Source organism: Capra hircus, chromosome 16 (assembly GCF_001704415.2).
Source record: "Capra hircus breed San Clemente chromosome 16, ASM170441v1, whole genome shotgun sequence".
Classification (NCBI taxonomy): domain Eukaryota; kingdom Metazoa; phylum Chordata; class Mammalia; order Artiodactyla; family Bovidae; genus Capra; species Capra hircus.
This window is the reverse complement of record NC_030823.1, coordinates 26,846,351-26,865,526: the sequence shown is the minus strand read 5'-3', so window position 1 is coordinate 26,865,526 and position 19,176 is coordinate 26,846,351. Positions and strand designations below refer to the sequence as shown.

Here is a 19,176-nt window from a genome sequence, read left to right as displayed (position 1 = left end):
TAATGCTAACCCCTGTGACCTGGCCTGGTTACCTCACCATCAACCAATCAGAGCATGTTGCACGAGCTGATCATAGACCCTCACCTGATCCTTACAAGTCCTTGGCTGAAACCCTCTGGGGAGTTGGAGATGCTTGAGCACTAGTTGTCTCAGATTCCTTGTATGGCCTTACAATAAACACTGAACTTTCATTCACCACAACCTGGTGTCAGTAGATTGGCTTTACTTTTTAACAGTCTTACAGGTTTCATCATTGAATTCTCTGCATGGAATTACTTTAATGATTCCTTTTAACTGGCTTATAGGATAAGCTGCTAACAGCAAAACTAATCAACTTGAATTGCTCTGTTTTCCCCCTTCTAACAATTAAGTGTTGACAGTATCAGTGAGTAGGGAAATGGAGAGAGAGAGAAAGTCAGTTCAGTAAAACTGCATTTTCTCAAGTTGAATTTTAAACTTAAGTTAGAGAATGAAATTTTAAAACAAACCTTAAATACATCTCGAAGATTAAACATGTAGTGACATTTTGTTGGAGTTGGTAACATAGTCTGACATACTTGATAGTATACAGCTAGACAGCAAGATATTATTTGATCCTTAGTTTTCTGAACTTCTGGTGCAAAGTTATTGATAGAGAAATACATTCCCAAATGAACCTTTAAAGAGAAATTTTATAATTTAGCTTGCCAAAACTTTTAAGAACAGACTATTTTTAGTTAATCCCTACTAGAAAGGAGATGTATATGCTATAATGGAAGATCAATTTTGTTTAAAATGTTAGCAATCAGAATTCATTTTAACCAGATGCCAGACTAGTATAAAGACATTCTGGATGTTGAGAACTGAGGAACATTTCAATCGGTCCTAGTTTGGTGAAAGATTTAGAGGCCTGTGTTATGTGTTTTCTGGGGACAACTGATGCTCCACCTGTGTGTATAATACCAGTATACTGAAAATTCTTCCATAACCTTGTTGCCCGGGAGATGTCACTAGAAGAAATATAAAGTGATAGAACTATTATCTCAGTTAAGATTGGTATATGTATATATTCTATACCAGGTTTTTTGAAGTGTAGATTATTTATCACCTGTAGAATTACTAAGTACTTTTTGAAAAATAGATTTAAAAAAAATAATCTTTAAATTTTATGTTATAAAAAAGAAAAAGACATAAGTAGTTTTGAAGAATTTAGTAAACTTGCATATATTTTTCTAATCAAACTAGGTTTCAAATTGAGGCATTTTTCTAATAAGATATTTCAGAATTTCTTCTCTCAATTTTTTATTCTATAAGGAAATAAAAAACAAATATTAGCAAAAATCCAAGTGTACTTTTTGGCAATGCAGATTGCTGAGCTCCATCTCAGATATATTGGATTAGAATCGCTGAGAAAAAAGACTTGGAATTTGTTTTAAACATTAATTAAACATGCCCCACCTGTGTTTCTTATGCACAATAACTTACATTTTTTATATTTAGAGACAAATTATAATAGTAAGCCAGAAAATACAGAGGGAAAAAAATCCATCCCCTTAAGAGAATTTTCTCTTAATATTAGTGGTTTTAATTTCTCATATTTTCCCTTATACTATATAATTAATTTTGTTTTTTTTTTCTAGAAAATAAATTAGATGTATTACCTGGAAAATAGTTTTTATGGCAGTTTGTGGGAGATGAGGCAATACCAGAATGGAAAAATGTTTGAGCAGACGTGGGCTAATATACCTCCTACTAACTGGAAAAACACAAGCTGCAACTAGAGAGAGATCTTGGATATTCTGCGGGAAGAGTAAAAAGGAAGAGTAACTGAATGTATCTATAGAAAGTGAAACATATATACCTATTTCCCAGCTCCAAAAGGACAAAAGGTTTTTAATGTTTAGGCACACTGGGGGCTCTGAGGAGCTCTGGTTCTTTATGTCTCAGTGTAGAAAGAATTTAACAAGAGGCAAAGTGATGAGTGATTTATTAGAATAGGATGCTTGTGAGGTTAACAAGCAGGTGGGCAGGAGGATGCCTCACCCAGAACTTAGTAGGCTATAGTTTTACAATCAAGGGAAAAGTGGGGAGTGGGAAAAGACCACATTCTTCCTCATTCTTGAGTAGATGTCAGGCTACCATCATCAGTTCCTCCTCATCAGGTGTGGAAGCTTTCTTGTCCCTACACGGTGAAAATGGGACTGTCATTGCACTATTCAAATCAGCAGAAAGGTGGTCTATGTTAAAAATGGTAAATCATATGAGGTTTTGGTATAATGTCACCTTGTCTCTATATTTTTGTGATTAGTGTGCACAGAGAAACATGTCTTCGCAATCAACAACTTGTTGTTTTGTTTTGGGGCATGTCTCACACTTCTGTTACACGGCTTTGTGGTTAAACAAACCTGCTTTCTTGAATGACCATTAACTTCCAGGGGTCTCCCATACTTTTTCCTTTATTAATACTTATGATTCCTTAGTGGGATTAACTATTAATCACCTTACCTTATCACTTTACTCTGTCCTTATCAATGACAGTATTAAGTCTGTCTTCTTAGAAGTTGTTGCTGTTGTTCGGTTGTGAAGTGGTGTCTGATGCTCTAAAACCCCATGGACTGCAGCACACCAGGCCTTCCTGTCCTATACTATATCCCGGAGTTTGCTCAAACTCATGTCCATTGAGTCGATGATGCCATCCAACCATCTCACCCTCTGTCGTCCCTTTCTCCGATTGCCCTCAATGTTTCTCAGCATCAGGGTGTGGCTCTTCACATCAGGTGGCCAAAGTATTGGAGCTTTAGCAACAGTCCTACCAATGAATATTCAGGACCAATTTCGATCTCCCTGCTGTCCAAGGGACTCTCAAGAGTCTTCTCCAACACCACAATTCGAAAGCGTCAATTCTTCGGAGCTCAGCCTTCTTTATAGTCCAACTCTCACATACGTACATGACTACTTGAAAAACTATAGCTTTGACTATACAGACTCTTGTCAGCAAAGTGATGTCTCTGCTTTTTAATATACTGTCTAGGTTTGTCATAGCTTTTCTTCCAAGGAGCAATTGCCTTTAAATTTCATGGCTTCAGTCACCATCTGCAGTGATTTTGGAGTCCAAGAAAGTAAAATCTGTCACTGCTTCCACTTTTTCCCAATCTCTGCCATGAAGTAATGGGACCAGCTGCCATGATCTTACTTTTTTGAATGTGGAATTTTAAGCCAGATTTTTCACTCTCTTCTTTCACCATCATCAAGAGGCTCTTCAGTGCCTCTTCGCTTTCTGACATTAGAGTGGTATCATCTGCATATCTGAGGTTGTTCATATTTCTCCAGGCAATCTTGATTTCAGCTTTTGAAACTGTAATGCCAGAATACAGCCCAGCATTTTGCATGATGTACTCTGCATATAAGAAGTAACCCATCCTAAATATAATTCCAAGACATGTTACTTCTAGGAGGCCTTCTAAATGTCATCTGGAAATAGCCCTGATTTCCGCCCCGAGTCATTAGAAAATAAAGAATATGTTACTGAGGCTTGTGAAAAGGATTCTGGTAATAAGTGAGAAATGAGGAGAAAAGCCTGGTGAATGGGTCTATAGAGAAGAGAGGATTAGCTGGGTGAGAAGAAGTTTGACTGCTTACGTAGTATTTTGACATGTTACAACATGGCATTGTAAAGCTGGAATCATAACGAAATAATACAGTTTACACATGATGGGGTATTTTCAGTTTTTTCCTGCATATGTTCATGCCTAAGGCCTTAGAAATACCATTAAGAGGCTGCCTCATTATTTTCATGTCACTTCAAGAAAATTCTTTAGGTTGTGCATTCACACCCATTTCTTGCCTTCTTTTTATCCCAGTCTCCTGGATTCTTCCTGGGGGCCTGCATCTCCATTCTGCTCTCTGCCTTGGGTTGATGGTTGATTTAGACAGTTTGAGTGGTATCTGAGTTGATGTCACTCACCAGCAAGTGTATGTCATCCAGGATCCTAGGACCAAGTTTATCTGAGACATGAAACAACCATCTAATTTTACAGATGAGGAAACAAGGCTCAGGAAATTGAAATGATAAAGTCGGTTCTAGAAACCAGCGTTTCCAGTGAAGGAACCAAATAAGGAGAAAAGTACATTTACTTTTTAAAACATTAAACCCTTCTGATTGAGCTCAATGAATCAAAAATAATTACATAAAAATATCTCTTTGGAATTTTTTTGACCCTGTATGTAAGGTCTGAAAATTCTTTTATGTTCTTGAAAATAAAGATGCGAAAGAGTCTTACATAGAGATTAAGAATGTATTTCTTAAGCCACATTTTCACTAGCTTTTCTCATATGCAATAGTTGCTGAGGCACTGAAAAATCTGAATAACTATTAATGTGTTTAACAGTAGTGAGCATGTTTTTGACTCAGAAACCAAACCTATTGCAATTTTTATTAAGATTTAATCCTACTAAAAGTAGAATTTCTGTGAACCCATAGACTTGTGCTGAATTGCAAGATGTAATTACAATTGTTAAATTAAGATTTCAGCTTTATGTCCATTTGACTAGATTTTCTAAATATCTTATTTAACTCACTCAACATTGTTAGAAATATTTAACTTATTGTTACATAACAACAGTTAACATGAAGAAAATCTTAGTATAAACTGTACCTTCCATGTAACTTTTTCAGTATCATAAATTCCTCCCATATCTAATAATTGTCTGATTAACTCCAGGGGTGGCTGTGTTCCATACATATCTGATTCTGGCATATTCAGATCATCAATAAAAATTACAATCTTAAAGAAGACAAAAGGTTTTAAAAACACATATTAAACTCGATTTATGAATTAGGAATATTAAATATGCTATGCTAAGAATATACTAAGAAGAAAATTATATGTAATGACGTGTAGTTTTCTATTAAAAAGCAGATGACCAAATTCTATTTTGAAGATATGATTTTAGAAAACAGTAATCTCTCAAAATAGTGGAAACTACTCATTCTCTATAGACTTCCAATAATTATATCTAATTATAGTTAGAAATGTATTTGATGGTGGACAATGGAGAAGGCAATGGCAGCCCACTCCAGTATTCTCGCCTGGAGAATCCCATGGACGGAGGAGCTTGGTGGGCTACAGTCCACAGGGTCACAAAGAGTCGGACACGACTGAGTGACTTCACTTTAAAGTAATCTTATCAAGGCTATTACACAGGAATGTGGATATTATTCATGCAGAATTTACCGACTGCATGCCTGCTATTGGCAATGCACTGTTTTAGGTATTTCATTATTTATTTAACATGTGTCCTGATTTAGGAATAAAATTGTTATCGGGAACTAGACTCTTGAAATTCTGCTGCAAATGCTGTTGTCAGGGGCAACCAGCAGAAAAGTCAGGTACATTCCCAGTTTTCAAACCTGTGTTACTTTCTACCTTTGAAACTATTATGCATTTAAGTGTACTGATTGTATTAATTATTTCACATGAATTAGCCCCTTTAGATTGCTTTAATCTTTGTAAAACAAGAAAAGATTTGAAAAATACAGATAGCCATTTATTTTGAATTATCTAATTACATAATTTGTTAACTATCATATCAATATCATCTTTTTTGGGTAAGATACTCTGCCCTCTATCACAAACTGGGTAATTATAGGTAAACCAATTTGACCAAAATTTTGCATTTTTCATTTCTGTGATTAGGTTGACCAATTATTATTCTTTTCAAAATCCTTAAGACATACCCAATTAAGTAAAGAGTCATAAAGTTTATTTAAATCTTCAGTTAAAATTAAGGAAGGGAAACCTGAATCAAACCCTTGAAAGCTCTCGAAGTTGATGGGCACAGGGGTTAAACTCAGGGGTTCTTACGGGCCCTCATGTGATTTTCTTACTAATCAATCCTGAATCTTGACCTTCAGCTTATTTTAGGAAACGACTGGAATCACTGATTGTAAATTTCCGTTGTGACAGAGGGTTTATTTCAACAAGTGGACAGTTAGTAATGCACCAAGCAGACTGACAATAAAAATAAGGAACACCCAATACCACTTCAAGGAAGTAGGAGTTGTCCAAGTTATTGCAAAGCTATTCTCTTAGTACCTTTCCTCGATGCTGTGGATATCACAAACTTCTCTCCCTTTCTTTTGGAAAAAAATGTGCTGACATATACAGTAAAAGGTCACTGACATCTAACTCATTTTCTGGCCTTATCTACTCACATTTAATTCAGATTCCAGTAGCTTCTTTGGGCCTTAATAATTTTGAATCAGTACAATTCTTCATGTTGTAAATGGAGTTATATTGATCTGGAAACCAAAGTTTCCATTATAAAGTGAATTTTCTAGTCATGTTCAGGAGTGTAGTTACACTTGTCTTTCCCCATATATTAGTATTAATTAAAGTAAGTCACTATCACTTGAGTAGTATAAGCATATTAGTATAAGCATATTAGGGAGATGTTTTACCCTATTGTTTTTTGGTGCTCCAAGAGAGTCTTTAGTTCTTCTTACTAACTTCTTAAGAATCATCTCCTTAGTTCTGGCAGCTGATGTATTGATGTTAAAATTTATCGCAGAGACTATAATTCCTTTATTACTATTTTTAAATGAACTTTCATCAGTTTTAACTTCTGCCTTTTTAGTAATCTTATCTATGATGCCACATATAGAAAAGGTCAAGTTAGAATACTTTCAGAATATTTGTGCTTTACTAAGTTATTACAAATATAAAAAATCACATAATTTTACTCTACTATTGTCATTTCCAAGAAACTACTCTGAGGACATTTCAGTGAGAGAAGGAATGCCAACTACAAAATGTTTCCAAGTGTTCCCTTACTTTTGTGTGGTTAAGAGTGTTTCTTTGCAACCACAGTCAAATGGAACAGTGTGAAACCCAGGTGTGCTCAGTTGCTCAGTGTGTTCGACCCTTTGCAACCCCGTGGACTGTAGCCTGCCAGGTTCCTTTGTCCGTGGGATTTCTCAGGCAAGAATACTGGAGTGGGTTGCCATTTCCTACTCTAAGGAATCTTCCTGCCCCAGGGATCGAGCCTGCGTCTCCTACATTGGCAGGCGGATTCTTTACTACTGAGCCACCTGGGAAATCCATGAAAACTCATGGAACCCTCTTTTTATTTATGCAAAATGCACACATATAACTTTCTCTGCTTTTAAAATATTTAGATTTCCAACATACTATATTTATAACAAAATTACACATGAAACGCTAAAAGCAGCAGGTAGGCACTGAAATTAGGCACTCGTTCCTTGAATGAGCATCATCTAGAAGGATTATTTGGGATGGATGATTATTTTGGTAAAAAACAAAACCAAACAACTCTTCTGGCAGGAATTTGGGGGCCAGACTCCCTTTCCCATTCTATAGCTATCTCTGGACCACCCATCTTTTCCTCTTCAGAACAGAGCAGTTGCTCCTCCCTCTACTAAATCAGATTTTTAAGGCTGAGGCTCCTGAAGCTCAGTTTGAGAACTGGGGCTTCCCTGGTGGCTCAGAGGTTAAAGCATCGGCCCGCAATGCGGGAGACCTGGGTTCGATCCCTGGGTTGGGAAGATCCCCTGGAGAAGGAAATGGCAACCCACTCCAGTATTCTTGCCTGGAGAGTCCCATGGACTGAGGAGCCTGGTGGGCTACAGGCCACAGGGTCACAAAGAGTCGGACACGACTGAGCGACTTCACTCACTTATAGAATCACAACTTTTCTACTGCAGTATTTCTAAAAGCATTAAAGAGCAGGATAGACAGATATTGCTTTCAGTTACTTCTAGACTTAGTCTGTTTCCACTGATGAGCCAGGATACTGGCTTTCTGGTAAGCAATTTTAGTATCCCTCTACCATAAGCATTCTTTCTAGCTTTCAAGTAGGGTAGAAGAGTTTCAGATGATAGAGGATGTTTCTCAGATTTAAAATTTTAAACTAACAATTGAAAATTTTATTCTGAGATATTTGACAGTATGAAATGACATGCATATGATTGAGATAGGAAGGTTTTTAAACTACTGTAATACATACCTAGACCTCCAGTTGCTGTTTTATGAGTTTCAGAAAGCAAGATGCTGATATTCTGTTTGAAGCTATTGGAATAAAATGTTTCAAGGATTCAAAATTAGCTTATTTACCATTGTAGTCAATTGAACAAAATATAGTGAAAGTATCAAGGTTTGGCTGATTTTACTCTTATTGCCTACTAGGAAACAACTATACACTTTTTCCTGTTCACAGTTTGAAAGATAAAATTAGTTACCATTAGAATTGATATTCGAATTTAACAAAACATGGGCTTACTCTTAAAAAACAAACTGAACAAATTCTTAAAATGCCAGGCTATAGGATATTTTCTTTGGATGGTAAGCTATCAACTCTCTTGTCCCTTTATAAAATGTATTTTGCCTAATGGCTCACTCAACAAAAGGCCCATTCACCTTTATTTTGATTTTGTCTTCAGGGGTTTCTTTTTTTTTTTTTTTATGTTATCTTTCTTTATGGTCACTTCAGTTTAAATACTGAACATATAGTAAAATTAACTTTTTTAGACTCTATTATTTTTGATTATCATATTTCAGATAAGGAAAGATTCTTATTGTATTAAATGCTTCAAAAATTATTTCTCTGCCTTTTTAAGGCCTTATTTAGGTGTAGAAGGATACTATTAATATTCCAAAATCATCAGTGTGAGAAGTAGATTATGGTGGCTTGGACTAAAAGTGACATTGAATAAAAAGAAGCAGAGGAATTCAGATGTATTTTGAAGACAGCACAGACTTGACTAATAGAAGACTGGCTATGCAGCAGAGGAAAATGGGGACACAGAGGTTGGGAGGAATCAGACAGGTTATTGGGGATGGGCAGGTGAGGCGAAAAGGGGGAATTCAGAGATGATTTGTAAGCTTCAGGCTTGAATAACTGGGTCTCATTAATTGCAGTGAGACACATTGGAGGAAGAATTGATTTGGAAGAGAAATCAAGACTTATACTTTGTCTATGTTACTGTAGAGATGTTCAGGAGATATCCAAGTATACATGTGACATAGGTCGTTGGACATATAAGACTCATGATTAGAGGAAATATGGATATCTCCATAATTACAGTTTCTTATTCAATTCAAACAATGTTGGGCTTCTCTAATATTTTAACAGAATCAGAATCAACTTGAAACACAATCTTTATTTGCACAATTTAGATTTCTTTTTCATTACTTTTTTTCCCTCAGGAAGAGACACAGAATGACAAAGTTCTTCATAAAGAATACTTTTTATATTTGATAAGAAGGAAATTTATGTTTAATGCAAAAACCAAAAACTAAAATCCCAGATATATGCTACATCATATTTGTATGTTTTAGTTGCATTTTTCCAGGAAGGAAAATAGCTTGTAATTGTACTTTGTTATGTAGAACAAACTGAGATCTTAAATTTAGTTTTTTATTTAAAATAAATGTAAGAAATTTTCACTTAAAGAAATTAATCTAGTTGTTAATACTCTGGAAAAGTAGAGATATTCTTCTCACTTCTCTTTTGAATAATTTTGCATTTTCACATAACAGGTTTGCTTCTTTAAAACATGGTACAGTTATACATTAAGGCAAACTATGTTTTTACCAGACAAATCAAATTTAGAGTTTAATGTATACAACCTTGATTTTTTAATTTCATTATATAATAAGACTTCTCCTAAAATTGATCCATATTTCACATCAAATGCTCCTGAGCCCTCTAACTTTTCAAGCATTTGATTAATGGCAGCAGTTTTTCCAACTCCAAAGTCTCCTAAGGGGAAAAATATGTTAAATTAGATTTATATACAAGAAAATTAGTATATGCTAACATATTAAAATGAAACAATAACATTTGATATTTGAGAATTGCATGAAAACTGTATTTTTGCTCTTCCATTTAAAAAAATGTGGTTAAGAATGGGTAAACAAGTTAGTATGTAAACCTCTCAAAATCATTTGAGTTATTTACATCTTTCTAAAAAGAAAAGATTAGGAGTTAATCATTATCTTTAATCTAATGTTCATTTACATCTATGGCAAACCTTTTTGCTTACAGCACAGCACAACTACTACATGAAATTATTTTTCCCTGAAATTTTTTGCCAACGCAATCTGGGAGACAAATCTGATGACTAGTGATTTATTGCAACAGAACAGAAAATTATGACCCTATAATTTACCAAATATTAAGTAAAACTAAGAATTTCCTTTGACCAAACTGAAAGCAAGGTATGAATTATCTGAGACTTCCAGCTTCATTTTGCTTGAATACTTTGAATACAGAACTGGGAAAGTGATACTATTGCCTTTGGTGAAAGGCAATACGACTTAGAAAAGATAACTGAATGGATTGAAATAAATGTTAAGAAAGAGTAGAATCTGTCTTGAATTTCTCCTTTGACAAAGGTAAAGGGTTGAAATATTTTAACAACGGGTTGAGGAATTACGTGTACACGTTTTCTTAAAATCAGGCAGCTTCTTTTTGTTTTTGACTTGCATGTAGTTATGTGTGTAAACTGAAGTGAATCAGTGATGCCAATGGCCCGCTAAGGACCTTAGCCCAGAGGCCCTGTAGGCCATGCTTATATTAATCCAATAGCTCTACTTCTGGAATTTGCCTTGAAGGTAATGAAAAGAGGGGAAAGGTTTATAATGTTCTGTATTGGCAAACAGGGTTTCCCTGGTGGCTCAGCAATGAAGAATCCGCCTGCAGTGTAACAGATGTGTGTTCGATCCCTGGGTAAGGAAGATCCCCTGGAGAAGGAAATGGCAACCCATTCCAGTATTCTTGACTGGGAAATCCCATGGAGAGAGGAGCCTGGCAGACTACAGTCCCTGTGGTCAAAAAGAGTCAAACATAACTTAGAGACTAAACAGCAAAAATTGGCAAACCTGGGGAAATGGGAATTCATACATTGTTAGTAAGAATGTATATTGAAAGAGGTACTAAATCTTTTCAGGGCATATTTTTTCCCACTTGTAAAATAAAATATTTGGACTACATAACAATTAAGCTCTTCCTAACTCTGAAATTATATTTAAATATTTTTAATACCTGTGAGAAGTACTGGGCAGGAATTCTTTAAAAGAAGGCTTACAAGAAAAGAAAGGCATGTTGTGTCTCTGGTAGCAATATAATTAATGCTCTCTCCACATTCTGTTATCTTCAAGAGGTTTTCACTGGATCCTTGAGGATCAGTTAGTATTGAAGTTCCTGTTAAAATTTTTTTTAAGTTTTAAATGACCTATAAATAAATGTTTAATTTCATCTTTTAGATACTAAATACTTTCTGGAAAAGTCTGTACATTATAAAACAATTTAAATATATACATATAAGCCACTATTGCTGCAAGTGCCTGGGTGCCTCTGCTGATCTCAGAAAATTTCCCTTTCATTCATACTTTAGGCTGGTGAACTCACAACACACATTTCTAAGTCCACCACATACAAACTCTGATTTTCTACCACCAAACATACTCAAATGCCCTCATATACAACGTAAGTGTCTCTACTTTTCCTCCAGTAAAAATGAAAGTAACTCTCTTGCCAAAGACTCCTGCAATCCTTTTTTTAAGAACATCACTTCTCTGGTAATTCTTCCCCCTCATCACTATCAGTCTGTCCTTTCTATTGGAATTTTCCATTGTATAAACATATATGTGCTAGTATCGCCAATCTTTTTAGTGATTGAACCACATGAAATTGATATTTTTCTTAAAAATCAGGTTAATATGGCCAATTTCATGTGACATAAAATGCACATGTGCACGGGCGCACGTGCACACACACACACACACACACACACACACACACACCCCAAACGAAACCAAATCTCTCTTGATCCTATAGCCTCCTATTACACAGCCAAAACTCACAAAAGAGTTAAATACATCTAGCCTCACTTCCTCATCTTTCATTTTACTCCTTTTTAAATTAAAAATTAATATGTTCACATGGTACACAATTCAAAACTATGGTTTGCAAAGGTATGCATACATGGTCTCTTTCTCTTTCTCTGTGTCCTAGTTACCTAATTCCCAATATGTGGATACTGTTCTGCAATTTTTTAAAAAGTTTAGTGTAATTTTAGAGAGCCTTTTATAACCTTAAAGACTTTTTTTCTGATTAACATTGCATTTAATGAATGTATAATAAAATATTCACCAGTGCTCCAGTGATAGATATTTATGGCATTTCCAATCTTTTGCTATTACAAATAAAGCTAAATTTATGTCATTTTTGGACATATGTCAAATAATTTCTTATAAGTAGAGTTTCTGGGTCACTATAAACTTACATATAATTTATAATTTTGATAGATATTGACAAATTGTCCTCTAATGTTTGAAAGTCTTTGAGGCCTTACCCCTTTGCCAAAAGTATCAAACTTTTTGATCCTCATCAATATTATAGGTGAAAAAAATGTATCTAATTCTGGTTTGTTTTGCATTTATTATGAGTCAACTATATCTCAGAGCCATTTGGTTTTCTATGAACTATTTATTTATATTCTTTATCCATTTTTTTCATAGAAAATGGGCAACTGGTCTTTTATTTTGAACTGTAGAAGCTACTTACATATTAAAAATATTAGCCTTTGTAATACATGACTTAATGGCTGAACAACAGGTTTGGTAAGCATGTGATTTGCTCCCAAGATATGACAGGTAGCAGTTTTGCCAAATGGTTAGCCATGGCATAACAGGGGTCATGAGCATTCAAGCAAGACTTCTACACTGAGTCTTTGCTGCCAACATCTGATTTTTAAGTTAGCGTCAGGTATCACGATTTTTTTCAAGTTACTGCCTTATTTATAGATACTAAAATCTGTATTAATTATTTTACTAGTTCTGTCTGCTCTAGTAAGGATACAAATATAACAATGGTGTTTCAAAGGTGGAATTTTATTCTTCTCTTACAAAACAGTCCAGGGCTTATATGTAAGCACTACAGTATCAGGAACCCACACTTGGCTTCTTTCATCTTTTTTCTGCCATTGTTAACAAGCATTTCCCATGTTTAGGTCCCAGATGGTTATTTTAGGTCCTGCCACCATATTTGCAACTCAGAAGCCAGAATTTGCAACTCAGAAAACATTAATATTAATACATTCTTTTCTTTTTTAAATTGGAGGATAATTGCTTCACAATGTTGTCTTGGTTTCTGCTGTACAACGACACAAATTAGCCATAAGTATACATATATTCCCTCCTTCTTGCACCTCCCTCCCACTTCCTCCCATCTCACCCTTCTCATCACAGAGCTCTGGGCTGAGCTCCCTCGATAATGTAGCATCATTATACTAGCTATCTCTTTTACACACAATAATGTACATGTTTCAAGGCTATTTTCTCAATTCATCCCACCCTCTCCTTGTGCCACTGTTCACTTCTGTTCACATTTCATTGTCTAGAACTGGGTTACATGGCCACATTTAGCTACAAGGAAGGTTTAATTGGAAAACCAATTGACCACATGAATACTTGATTCACAGAGAGACAGGAAAGCATGGAGATGATTGACAAGAAGCAGTTTGCGCCACACGGAATTAACATAAGAGGAACATGGAAAGAAAAGTAGGATCAACTTAGCATAATAGCCCCAAATTGTCTAATATTACTAATTAACTTTACCACCATCAAAGTCCTATTATTCCATCTTGTTATTGAAGAAGGAAACATAATATGTTTTCCTATACCCCCACTCAGGATTCACTGGAAATTGCTTTATTAATAAAAATGAATAATTATTTATTGAATATTAATGAATGTTGAGCTTCAGAATACATCCCTGGTGACCACAGATTTGTTGTTGCAGTTGCTAAGTCATGTCTCACTGTTTGCAACCCCAGGGACTGCAGCATACCAGGCTTCCTTGTCCTTCACTATCTCCTGGAGTTTGCTCAAACTCATGTCCATTGTGTTAATGATGCCATCCAACCATCTCATCCTCTGTTGCTCCCGTCTCCTCCTGCCTTCAATCTTTCCCAGCATCAGAGTCTTTTCCAATCAGTTGGTTCTTCGCATCAGGTGGCCAAAGTATTGGAGCTTCAGCTTCAGCAACAGTCTTTCCAATGAATATTCAGGGTTGATTTCCTTTAGTATTGATTGGTTTGATCTTGTTGAGCAAGGGACTCTCAAGAGTCTTCTTCAGCACCGCAGTTCAAAAGCATCAATTCTTGTGCCCAACCTTCTTTATGGTCTAACTCTCACATCCATACATGACTACTGGAAAAACCATAGCTTTGACTATATGGACCTTTGTTGGCAAAGTGATGTCTCTGCTTTTTAATATGCTTTGTTGGTTTGTCATAGCTTTCCTTTCAAGGAGTAAGCGACTTTTAATTTCATGGCTGCAATCACTGTTTACAGTGATTTGGGAGCCCAAGAAAATAAAATCTGTCACTGTTTCCACTTTTTCCCCTTTTATTTGCCATGAAGTGGTGAGACTGGAAGCCATGATCTTAGTTTTTTGAATGTTGAGTTTTAAGCCAGCTTTTTCATTCTCTTCTTTCACCCTCATCAAGAGACTCTTTAGTTCCTCTTCACTTTCTGCCATTAGAATGGCATCATCTGCATATCTGAGATTGTTCATATTTCCCCTGGCAATGTTGATTTCAACTTGTGGTTCATTCAGCCTGGTATTTTGCATGATGTACTCTGCATATAAGTTAAATAAGCAGAGTGACAATATACAGCCTGATGTACTCCTTTCCCAATTTGGAATCAGTCGGTTGCTCCACATCCAGTTCTAATTGTTGCTTCTTGACTTGAATACAGATTTCTCAGGAGGCAGGTAAGGTGGTCTGGTGGTAAGAGATTCCCATCTCTTTCAAAATTTTCCACAGTTTGTTGTGATCCACACAGTCAAAGGCTTTAGCATAGTCAATGAAGCAGAAGTACATGTTTTTCTGGAATTCGTTTGCTTTTGCTGTGATCCCACAAATGTTGGCAATTTGATCTCTGGTTCCTCTGCCTTTTAAAAATCCAGCTTGTACATCTGAAAGTTCTCAGTTCATACACTACTGAGGCCTGGATTGAAGTACTTGAGAATTATCTTGCTAGCATGTGAAATTAGTGCAGTTGTATGGGTTTGAACATTGTTTGGCATTGCCCCTCTTTGGGACTGGAATGAAAACTGACCTTTTCCAGTCTTGCAGTCATTTCCAAATTTGCTGACATATTGAGTGTAGCACTTTAACAGAATCATCTTTTAGGATTTTAAATAGCTTAGCTGGAATTCTGTCACCTCCACTAGCTTTGTGTGTAGCAATGCTTCCTAAGGCCCGCTTGACTTCACATTCCAGGATGTTTGGCTCTAGGTGAGTGACCACACCATCATGGTTATCTGGATCATTAAGACCTTTTTTTGGTAAAGTTTTTCTGTATATTCTTGCCACGTCTTCATAATCTCTTCTGCTTCTGTTAGGTCCTTGATGTTTCTGTCCTTTCTTGTGCCCATCCTTGCATAAAATGTTCCCTTGGTATCTCTAACTTTCTTGAAGAGATCTCTATTCTTTCCCACTATATCATTCCCATTCTATTGTTTTCCTTTATTTCTTTGCACTGTTCACATAAGAAGGCCTTCTTATCTCTCCTTGCTATTCTCTGGAACTCTGCATTCAGCTAGGTACACCTTTTCCTTTTTCCTTTTTTTTTTTTTTTGCTTCTTTCCTCCTCAGACAAACACTTTGCCTTCTTGAATTTCTTTTTCTTTAGGATGGCTTTGGTCACCACCTCCTGTGCAATGTTATGAACCTCTGTTCATAGTTCTTCAGGCACACTGTCTCCCTAATCTAATCCCTTGAATCTATTCATCTCCTCCACTGTATAAACATAAGGGATTTGATTTAGGTCATATCTGAATGACCTAGTGGTTTCCCCTACTTTATTCAATTTAAGCCTGAGTATGGAATGAGGAGTTCATAATCTGAGCCACAGTCAGCTCCAGGTCTTATTTTTGCTGACCGTATGGAGCTTCTCTATCTTCAGCTGCAAAGAATATAATCAGTATGATTATTGTCATCTCTCACATTGTTGAAAGGTGTTTGCTATGACCAGTGTGTTCTCTTCACAAAACTCTATTAGCCTTTGCCCTGCTTCATTTTGAACTCCAAGGCCAAACTTGCCTGTTACTCCAGGTATCTCTTGACTTCTTATTTTTGCATTCCAATCCCCTATGATGAAAAGGACATCTATTTTTGATGTTAGTTCTAGAAGGTCTTAAAGGAATGGTAAACCACTCCAGCATTCTTGCCTCGAGAACACCAGAATCAGTATGAAAAGACTACAGATTAGGGGTACTCTTTTCAAACAGAAAATACTTTTGGGAAAAAAACTTTAATCATAAAAGGTAATTTTTGAAGTGTGATGCTCAAACAATCTTTTATACTATGGGTTACCATGGGAAAAATGATATCGATATCCTTAAATGTTATGAATTGTTGATGTTAAATATTTAGTCTTTTATTTTAGATTAAAATTGATGCATATTATTTAATTTATACATAATAAACTGATCCTATATCATATTTTAATACATAATTGTACCTATACTTTCACGTATATATATTTGTTGTTATTGTTGTTGTTCAGGTGCTAAGTTATGTCCGAGTCTTTGCAACCTCACGGACTGCAGCATGCCAGGCTCCCTTTTCCTTCACTGTCTCCCAGAATTTGCTCAGATTCATGTCCATTGAGTTGGTGATGCTATCTAATAATCTCATCCTCTGCTGCTTCCTTCTCCTTTTTCCTTCAATCTTTCCCAGCATCAAGATCTTTTCCAATGAGTAGGCTCTTTGCATTAGGTGGCCAAAGTATTGGAGCTCCAGCTTCAGCATCAGTCCTTCCAGAGCAAAATCAATAGTTTAAAAAGGGAGGTGGCAAAGCTTCTCTGAAGAGAGAAGTCTTGGAACTTCTGTCCATTGTCTTTATGTACTTGGAGTGTGCTCCTTGCCACCAAGATCTGCAGTGACCTCTCTGCAAGAACCAAATCAAGCTGTTCTTCATTCAACAGATTTGATCTAATGGGTTTACAGTGCTCCTGACCCTGGAACTTGCTATCTTCCCACAGACCAGAGTAACCTGGTGTGACATCAGGACTTCTGATTTGCATTATATAGTGGTGAATCAAAAATGATACTGTGATACTAAGATTACTGTTATGAGTTTGGGTCTGAAAGCTTGGAGAGTTTGAGTTTCTCCTAAACCTTTGCCTACAATTAGTGTAAGTTGGGGCCAGAGGAAGCAATGTCTTCAGTTCAGTTCAGTTCATTTCAGTTGCTCAGTCGTGTCCGATTCTTTGCGACCCCACAAGATTGGTTTTGTGTGGACATCATGGAAAACTGGAAACTTTAAACAGTATCAAATCCTGGTGTGAATAGCTAGACAACCAAGCCTTGTTAAAAACAGATTTTACCCAGAAAGGAGCCGACTTTCTCCATGTGATTTAGAGAAATCAACATCTTATATTTTTTAATGTGTACCGTTCTCAAGTATTACCATTTCCTAAATGTATTATAAGAAGATTGGTTTTGTGTGGACATCATGGAAAACTGGAAACTTCAAACAGTATCAAATCCTGGTGCGAATAACTAGACAACCAAGCCTTGTTAAAAACAGATTTTACCCAGAAAGAAGCCGACTTTCTCCATGTGATTTACAGAAACCAACATCTTGCAACCCCCATGAATCGCAGCACACCAGGCCTTCCTGTCCATCACCATCTCCCAGAGTTCACCCAGACTCACGTCCATCGAGTACGTGATGCCATCCAGCCATCTCATCCTCGGTCTTCCCCTTCTCCTCCTGCCCCCAATCCCTCCAGCATCAGAGTCTTTTCCAATGAGTCAACTCTTTGCATGAGGTGGCCAGAGTACTGGAGCTTCAGCTTTAGCATCATTCCTTCCAAAGAAATCCCAGGGTTGATCTCCTTCAGAATGAACTGGTTGGATCTCCTTCAGAATGAACTGGTTGGATCTCCTTGCAGTCCAAGGGACTCTCAAGAGTCTTCTCCAACACCACAGTTCAAAAGCATCAATTCTTCGGCACTCAGCCTTCTTCACAGTCCAACTCTCACATCCATACATGACCGATCACAGGAAAAACCATAGCCTTGACTAGACGGACCTTAGTCGGCAAAGTAATGTCTCTGCTTTTGAATATACTATCTAGGTTGGTCATAACTTTTCTTCCAAGGAGTAAGCGTTTTTTAATTTCATGGCTGCAGTCACCATTTGCAGTGATTTGGGAGCCCCCCAAAATAAAGTCTGACACTGTTTCCACTGTTTCCCCATCTACTTCCCATGAAGTGGTGGGACCAGATGCCATGATCTTCGTTTTTTGAATGTTGAGCTTTAAGCCAACTTTTTCACTCTCCTCTTTCACTTTCATCAAGAGGCTTTTTAGTTCCTCTTCACTTTCTGCCATAAGGGTGGTGTCATCTGCATATCTGAGGTGATTGATATTTCTCCCGGCAGTCTTGATTCCAGCTTGTGTTTCTTCCAGTCCAGCGTTTCTCATGATGTACTCTGCATGTAAGTTAAATAAGCAGGGTGACAATATACAGCCTTGACGTACTCCTTTTCCTATTTGGAACCAGTCTGTTGTTCTTAGATTTGGAAAAAACACCTCTATAGTTTCCCGTAAGGATAGAATGGTACACTAAGACACTGAGTTATGGGCATTGATAGTTCAGTTTTTTTTTCATGATGAAAACTAAGGATAAAAATGACCAATACTAGCATTACCAGATGATACACAATTGGGGCTTCAAATAACTGTAATACTGTGGTAAATACTGTACACTAGAACTTTGTTATTTCCAATGAAATTAATTTAGATTTAGAATTTTCTGAATGCTTTATATTTCTGAGATTTCTGGTTGTTTTCTGTCAAAAAATCTTATAACTAAATTTTGAAACTCTCTGTGAGAGAAAGCTCATCTCAAAGTAATTAAATTCAATTAGTATTCATTGAATTTTTTATATTTGCAAGAAACCTACATCCAGCATATTAGTCCTTATTAAGCTCCTGCCTCAATTTCAACTAAACTCTCGAAATACAACAATTTTCTGTTATCTTTTTCTTCTATACATAGAAGAAGATTGAGAATAAAAATGATTTAGCACATATGCATATTTTTCTAACTATGATTATTTAATTAGCAAGTTTCTTTGCAATTGAGTTG

The 19,176-nt window shown here is 36.3% G+C and overlaps 1 protein-coding gene across 1 annotated transcript in view; it reads right to left on the bottom strand.

The window, feature by feature from the left end:
• DNAH14 (dynein axonemal heavy chain 14) overlaps positions 1 to 19,176 on the bottom strand; it is a 398,456-nt gene that overhangs the window by 132,930 nt on the left and 246,350 nt on the right. The window contains exons 47-53 of the mRNA XM_018059938.1: positions 11,044 to 11,202; positions 9,624 to 9,759; positions 8,005 to 8,066; positions 6,440 to 6,624; positions 4,635 to 4,763; positions 1,641 to 1,778; positions 489 to 656 (exon numbers count right to left, since the gene is read on the bottom strand). Of these exons, the coding sequence (XP_017915427.1) occupies positions 489 to 656; positions 1,641 to 1,778; positions 4,635 to 4,763; positions 6,440 to 6,624; positions 8,005 to 8,066; positions 9,624 to 9,759; positions 11,044 to 11,202 (977 nt within the window). The remainder of the gene's footprint in view (positions 1 to 488; positions 657 to 1,640; positions 1,779 to 4,634; positions 4,764 to 6,439; positions 6,625 to 8,004; positions 8,067 to 9,623; positions 9,760 to 11,043; positions 11,203 to 19,176) is intronic.